Raw genomic sequence first — 7,927 nt, forward strand, 5'->3', positions numbered from 1 at the left:
AAAGAGTTTTTGACTTTATATTCAGAGCGTAAAGGAAAGCTCTGAATAAAAACAATATCAAAAATGATTTTTAAGTGATAAGATTAATTTCATACAATTTAAAACAAGTTCTTTCATATTTTAATATTCAGATGTATACATTCAACTCTTCAAAAACTTCTTATAATTCTCAAATCTTCTGAATCACAACCACATCACATAATGTATGACAAATGAATCTTCAGATCAAAAAGATTAAAGAATACATGCAACATCATATACAGAGTTTATTCAATTCAATCAATCAAGCTATAAATCAGCTGATTAAAGAATGTTAAATGGTTATATATAAATCTGTTATTTTAACAAAAGAAAACAAAGAACTAAGAGCTGCAAATGAGAAGTAAAATAGAAAGTGAGAGAAAGATCATACATATGTAACTCAGAAAAATGTTTTAAGAGTTTAAAAAGAAATAGATTGCATATGAAATGTTAATGAAGAGGAAAGAAAGAGGATAGAGATTTCTAACTCTCAATCATGAAAACATGCAGCATTTTGATGTAGTAGATGTGGTACTATTGAACATACTGCTTATACATGTGAAAGCAGATTTGTAAATAATTCTTAATATAATTAATCTATTTTTCTTACATGTTTGTTGTTATATTTGATTATTAAGATACAAAATGATGAAAAGTGGCCGACTCGCTTGTGTGGCCGACTCGCTTGTGGATTACGTTATGGAGTTCTTGTTTGCAAAAATATGTATTGGGTTCATTGGTGTAAAGCAGGTTTCTGGACATCTGATTGGTTTAAAAGGTGAAAATTCTCCAGACTTTCAACCAACGTGCCTGCAGAACGGTACACTCGGTGGCCAGTGTGTCTCTATGGATGCCTTTTAGTACTACGGCACTTGAAAATGCTGAAATTGAGGTCCGTCTATATGCACAGTGTACTGGTCATGGTCTTTAATATGTGGGTTGACATTGGGCTTGTCAAAATGGAAAACTGTTACATCCATTCTGTGTTAAAACCATTGCATCTGCCTGTCCACCGGCACAGCACCCAGCAATAAATACACCCATCAAATACAAAGCTCTGAATCTTGAGGAAGAATCAGCATCAGAAAATGATACACGAAATATCTTTGACTGGCTCCGAATTGATGGCTATCCCTCAAGAGAACGAGGAATAAGTAACCACTAGTGGATCAATCTTAGTGAATCTGATCATGAGTCACCAAAGATCTATACCGCGCCAGCACCAAAAGCTATGGTAGAAGATTAGATAAAATATAGTATTCTGATACCTGACTCAATGATAGATCCTTCATAGATTTGATCCTTCCTGCAAGGCGCCATCTAGCAGACACGGGCGAACAGGAGGACACATCGATATCTTGATCAACAACGTCGGACGATCGTGGGCCTAGTGGGCCCGCGGATATACCTAAAAAGACTTGGGGACAGACAAAGCGGACGCCAATTTGAAATCGGTTTACCTGTGCTATCGCCACGTGCTGCCGATCATGGAGGGACAGGAGGGCAGTGGTGATGCAATGGTTAATGAATCTTCAATTGCGTAGATGCGCTATATCGACAAGCCCCTGATAGCATACAGTACAACGAAAGCGGCAATGATAGAATTCACCAAAGCCACTACACTAGTAATTTACGGAAAAACAGCTGTTAGGTCGAATATGATTGCGCCTATTCACCGCTTTTCGGATCGCTAGCGGAGAATGATGCGGGAGGTAAAAAAAAAAAGAGGCACTGGGCTATACTGGTGGGGCGGATGGGGGATTCATTTGATGGGGCGTAGCTATCTTGACCTCTGGACAGACGATATATATAGCTAGTCAAAATATAGTAGTGGATAGAGGTATCACTACGTCCACAAGTTAGTTTACAAGAGTTCGTACATGCGGGATATTGCTGTGATGAAAATTGCGCAATCCTAGGAGGTTACACTATATATACAGGTTAAGGTATATACACTTTTACTTTAAGGGGATGGGTGCGACCTCAATATCTGAGTTTTATATCATAAGAGCGGGTTAATGTTCAGGATGGTATACGCTCTCATTCTGGCATATTTATTTGAATTACTTAACCTGTTTCGAAATTAACACCCAGAAAAATAGAATCAAGAGAAAACCTGCAGAACATGAAATTAATTTTTGCGTAACCAATAGATAAAATTTATTACCCAGGCACAAAAGACGTAAAACTGTGACAGTCAACATTCTCATTCCATGCAAATGCAAACATCCGGTAAATCTCATGCTCAAGGAGAATAGATTTCATAAGTCGCATACTGAAGTATATTCGCAGAGGGCATTGTCCATGCACATAACCTTCGTCACCCTGAAGCTATGCAGCCATAGGATTAAATGCACCGGGACCAAGTTCAACAAAAGAGGACAACATTGAGAGGGAAAAGTAGGTAATAAAATAATAATGTAAACAATTAAACCTATTCCTGGTAATGTTATAGCACATGGGTTTATGAAAAATGAATTTAACAATACATCGGGAGATATCAGAATGATATAAAAATAATGTTCAAGTAACACCCTTGTAATCGAATGATGAACACAAGCAGAAAACACACAAAAGAAAGTTCATACCCATATTCTTACTGGCTGATTATGGAAAGAAAATGAGACATTTGGCCGTTGACAAACACCATAGTGCTAAAGGAAAAGAAAAGAAAAATATATATAGAGACAGACGAGCAAATTCCTCGCCAAACACAACGTTTTCGCATTCTATCAGTATCTTTCCCATAGTATGCAAGCTAAAACTTCGAAGTACTGTTCCTGATACCAGATTTGTTGTCAAACTTGATAATCTGAAAATAATTTCATGGCGCACAAGTAAAGAACGCAGAGGAAAAGAAAAGAAACGCCGTTCCCGTTTAAATTTTGAGCCAGGATTGCTGCTTTCGTCACGTGTCATTGGGTGTATCATCTGAGAAAGATGGCGTAATAGGGGGTCGAACCAGTCGAGTGTACTCACACCACCCACCTTCCAGATGTCGCCTGGAGTTGAAAATGTATGTGGCGAAAAATAATTTTTTCATTTTCTTCTTTTTTTTCAATTTTTTTTGTGTGATTTCCATTTCCATCTTCTATTATAGAGACGGAATCGTGTACGAAGAGCTGTAGTGGAAGAAGACCCTTGATTTCGGAGATTGCATTCCGGTTTTCGAGTTGTATCCTTCGACTTTTCGCGATCCCGATCACAGTCCTTCTCCCTGTCCTTCTGTTGGTGATGTGCGTTTTGACAAGGTGTGTCTAAGTTGCCTGATAATACCTTTCTGATCTCCTCTCCAGCCTTCGAAACCGGCCCGTTGAGCAGGAACGGGATCAGATTTAGTGATTTTGCAGAAAAGCGTTGAGAACAGATATTGATCACCACTTGCATCGTAGAGAGGTAGATACCTGTATCCTTGGGAGAGGCTACTGAGTTTTGCGGTAAAAGTGGCAAGTTGCACGCTGTTGTTACCGCCGAAACTTCGTCCATCAGGAGAGTTACGGACGACCCAACGGACGAAGACCAGGTCGGGGTACTTCGTCTCCAGTGACAGCTTGAATTGGTCGTTAAACACCGGGTTGTAACCATTCTGTTGCTCGATCCTTGTCCGACGACGGTGGGGTTGACCGATTCCAGACATGCCGTTGCGAGCAGAAGTATCAACACCGCCTTCGCCGAATGCGAGACCTTTCCGTTTGTCATCGGCGCAAAACAGCTCAATTTCAACGTACGGGTTAATACTATCATCGGGGCCCATTCCTTGTAGTCTTGGGAGTTGCTGTGCAGAGATGATATCCACGGTGAACGTAACTAATTTTCTGTCGACTTTCGGTTTTGAATCGCAACTCAGAGCAAGATACCTAGGCGAGGGAGATGTTCGTAGGCTATCCGGCTTTAGAACATAGCCAGTCTGGTCGGTGCCAGAAGCAAACATTGCTTGGTTCAGCTGCATACCGACGTCGTAGGTTTGCCAGTTCATTGCTACCATTTGCACGCCCCGTCTCCAGAAAATATTTGGATCAAAATTCGATGAGCGAACTCGAAATTTCGACGGATAGACACGTGTAATGAATGATTTATTATGCGCTTCGAGCAATACTTTGTTCTCTGAGTCCCCACATAACCGTTCGAAGGCTTTTTCAGCAAAAGAGTAGACATGATTGAATCTCTTACTCTCCGGGGAATTGAAGCTGTGAAACTTGTATCCTCGAGAATATATACCGAGTTCTGCCAGCTCTCTGGTTATCCTGCTTTTTTGTCTTCTTTTTTCCTTTCTCGTTGACGTTAAGAGCTGGCCAACATCGCTGTCCTCGGATGTACTACTGGTGCTTGTAGTGGTAAGTGATCGTCTTCCAACGGTCCAAGATGGCAAGCTACCAGCATCTACTGAGTGGCTTGTTTGAGAAAAAGGCATTGATATATTACTGCTCTCTGGGAGAGTGGGACGAACAAATGGCGAACTAGAGCTGCGCTTGCGACCATTAGTATGTGCATGAGATGAGGCCGACAGCTCTTCCTCGTCCGCGGTTTTGACTTTTATCAAGATGCGATGCTTTAGATCATCTGGAGAGGGTAATATCGGGCAATTGGTCAAAAGAGGCTGAAGAAGAAGCTTGTCCCCAAATGTCTCTTTCATGATTTCCACCATTGCAAGTTGTTGATTTGGGGAACAATGAACCTCAAGCGAAAGTATCAATGGATATTCGGACCCTTGAAACGCATACCGGTTGATCACGCTAATGCAATCTGCGAATAAAACACTCTTCGTCATGGTATGTCCGTGTGAGACTGTCGGACGACCATCTGCACCATCCCAACAGTCAATCTCAACACAGCGACAACCATTTTGAAGAGCGGTGATGTATGCTTCAGTGCTGGATTCTCCAACAACTTGTCTCCCTAGTAAATACGTGTTATGTGAACTCGAGATGAAGTATTCGTTGAGGGGTCTGTCAAACTTTGGGGGGGAGTATCGTATTGGGTATATGCTATTTTTTGGAGAAATTAAAAACGCTGAGAAAGCATCCAAGTCCATCCGAGCATCTGGCGAATTTCGTGTTTCTAACCGCTGTTTGGAGTTACGGACGAATGATTCAAAGGTGGAGCACCAGTAGTTCCTAGCACCTTCCACATTTTCGCATTGAACCTCGCGAAGGAAATGGAGGAACTCGTCCAATGTTAGCCCTTGAACAGGATCTGCTGCGACAGAACGAAATATTTCCCGGATGTCTTTGCGGTCCCTCAGCCGTTGAAGGAAATCTTTAAATTGCGCAAAGTTTAGACGACCTGTTCGCTCCGTATCTGCTTTTGTGATCTGAGCCCGCAGCATGTTTTTCGAGCAATTGATATGTAAACTTTGGCAGAGGTTCTCAATAGCGTTCCGGTCAAGTGATTCTTCACCAGGCTCTAGCACCCGCCTAGAAATTTCACGCCCCCAGTGAGCTTTTAGAACAGTCTCACTCTGAGAACCAGCCAATCCAGCCATAAGACCGATACGATATCTAGAGATACCTTCCAGGGTGTTTGTCCACAGTTCGAAAGTAGCTTTATTCGGGGCGATAAGATGCAGGGTTTTGATGGGCTTATTTTTGGACTGCTCTGGATTTGTGAAAATAATCGTGAACCACAGGTTTTCAAGATTTTCAGGAATGTCATGCTCCTCCCGATAGTTACGAGCATCTAGACCTGTGCGTATTTGTTTAATATCGTCGATATAAAGTCTTTTGGTTGGATTTGACAAATCCCAATAAACCTTGGCGGAATGTAAATCGAGAAAAAATGTTACCATCTTTGTCTTATGCTTGGTCACCTTGGTCAGAAGAGAACCACGATGTAAAATCGCATCCAGCTTAGGTGCAATGCATGCATGAGCGCCAGTCACAGACATGTTGTATCCATTGGTAGTGCCATTTGTTTCTGGATTGCACCACGAGCCCAGATAATCGCAAACTTCTTCCTCTTCTTCATGGCTTGAATCCAAACCACTATCACGAGATGTTGTCCCAGTTTTACTGTCACTCCTCCTCCGCATAATCACAGGACCAGAACTGTTATCTCGTTTGTCATGGTGAGATGTCGACTGTCTCCGCCGAGTGAGTTTGTTCGCAGTGCCTCTGGATAACCTTCTCATCAATCCCGGAGCTTTGTTTGAAGTGGTATTGTTCCCGATGCCCTCTATGCTAGACGGAGGGGCATTTATGGGATATGCAGGAAATGCCATAACACTCTCAGGGAGCTCAAGAGGGACAGGAGATCCAAGCGTGAATGTTGTCCCTAGTGTATTTCGAACAACAGGATCTCGCGTAGAGTCAGCTAAGACGTTGAGGGAGAAAGTGGACGGGCTAGGCGCGCTTGAGATATAAGTTGGAAGCTCGGGCGAAGTTTTTGATGGCTCTGATGGGCCAAACGCGGAAACTGAAGGAGCAGATGAACTAAGAGTAGAAGAAGAGAGAACATCTTGAAACGGAATTCTGCGGGAAGATTGGGAAGGAGGTGAGTTTGATCGGGAATATGAGTTGTCATTTAAGGCAAAGGAAGGCCACCCGCCCGATGCCATCACAGACAGCCGTCAGAGGAGTTGGGCGAGGTCCAGTGCACGCCACTCTGCAGGGACTACTGATGAGCGGTTGAGATTCAGAGCGTACCAAACTTCAAATCGTCACAGCTGATGGTTATGCAGGGCAAATAATTGAGAATGGAATAGAAAAGTTAAAGACGCAAGTCGTGTTTGTCGTTCCGGTTTTGTTTCCCGAACGAATCCAGCAAGTGGTTTGACTGGCTGGCGTATTAGGAAGAAGGGTCGCGATTAATTGTGCGTCGTTGTAACAAAGGCGCCACTACCACGTTTGCCAAAAGTTTGATACCTGCATATTGACCTGCAATATAGAGCGTTAAGATCTTCTATGGATTGTTTGCGAATGATCTGGAGCCTACCACCCGGTTCGAGCGGCACCCAGACCTCGAACAACTGCTCTCTTCGTAAAAAGAAATGTTTGGTTACCCTTATCGCCTCGCTTGTCCCCCACCTCCTCAAGGGCTGTTTGAACTTCCTCCCCTCCTGTTTTCTCTGGCGTATTTCTTCGCGTTCGAAGTGATCACTTTTGCGGGAGTTCCTTTTTCAATTGGGTGTGCGGTTGATCGGCAGGGTAAAAGGGAGGCGGCAAGGGATCCAATCGAGCTTGTAGATCGCCACGAAAACAAATACTATGTGGCTGAGAATGAGTATTTTGCGTTGTTCAAAAAAAAAAAAAAAAAAAAAAAAAAAAAAAAAAAAAGTTAAATGAAGAGTAGATGGTAGGATGAGTAGATCTGGGACAGGAATGGCGGTACCTACGTCCCCCTTATATCTAGCAGTTCTCACAAGGCTTGTAGTCTCAAGCCCAGCAAGGTATTTTGTGACGAATTTCCAGTTTCCAGGTTGGACCTTGGTGTACAGAACTCAAGTCCCAGGAAAGACCTCGTTGAAGCGGGGTGCGCCAACTCTTGCAGGGCGAGAATAAGGTGTCCCAGGGATGGATGCGTCAGGGAGCAGCTGATGCACACTCTCTCAACGAATGGATGGCGGTGCCCAATGCAATACACGGGCTCGAGTTATGCAGGCGGGTCCTTGGAGGGGGTTGGCGTAGTGGAGAAAGGGGTTAGATATTTCGACGATCACGGCGATGAGGCGCTGTTGTTGCTTTGGCGGTGATTGATTGCTGTAGGGGTCGCGGGGAATTCCTCAAAAATTCCCTTTAAGACCCGCAATGATGCGTTGGGTGACAATAATTCAAGACCGCAAGGGGAAAGCAGAGGAGCGGAACGTTGCAGGAAGCTGATGTATGGTGAGTCAAACAAAGCCACAACATGGCAGAATTGGGATCCGGGAGGAGGGCAATGAAGGGAATAATAAAATAAAAACGGGAGGATT

At 43.3% G+C, this 7,927-nt stretch overlaps 2 protein-coding genes across 2 annotated transcripts; both read right to left on the reverse strand.

Moving 5' to 3' along the window:
* Window positions 1-3,223: 3,223 nt before the first annotated feature.
* HCAG_00760 (conserved hypothetical protein) lies at window positions 3,224-3,997 on the reverse strand (the record flags this gene model as incomplete). The annotated part of the gene is made up of 2 exons (XM_001543664.1): window positions 3,224-3,836; window positions 3,879-3,997. The coding sequence occupies 2 exons, from the start codon at window positions 3,995-3,997 to the stop codon at window positions 3,224-3,226; spliced, it is 732 nt and encodes a 243-aa protein (XP_001543714.1).
* A 1,025-nt stretch (window positions 3,998-5,022) lies between these two features.
* Window positions 5,023-5,905, reverse strand: HCAG_00761 (conserved hypothetical protein; the record flags this gene model as incomplete). Its single annotated transcript, XM_001543665.1, has 2 exons — window positions 5,023-5,061; window positions 5,105-5,905. 2 exons carry the CDS (start codon window positions 5,903-5,905, stop codon window positions 5,023-5,025), a joined length of 840 nt encoding a protein of 279 aa, XP_001543715.1.
* Window positions 5,906-7,927: the final 2,022 nt, after the last annotated feature.

The sequence above is a fragment of the Histoplasma capsulatum genome, genomic scaffold, assembly GCF_000149585.1.
Source record: "Histoplasma capsulatum NAm1 scaffold_1 genomic scaffold, whole genome shotgun sequence".
In the NCBI taxonomy this organism is placed as follows: Eukaryota; Fungi; Ascomycota; class Eurotiomycetes; order Onygenales; family Ajellomycetaceae; genus Histoplasma; species Histoplasma mississippiense.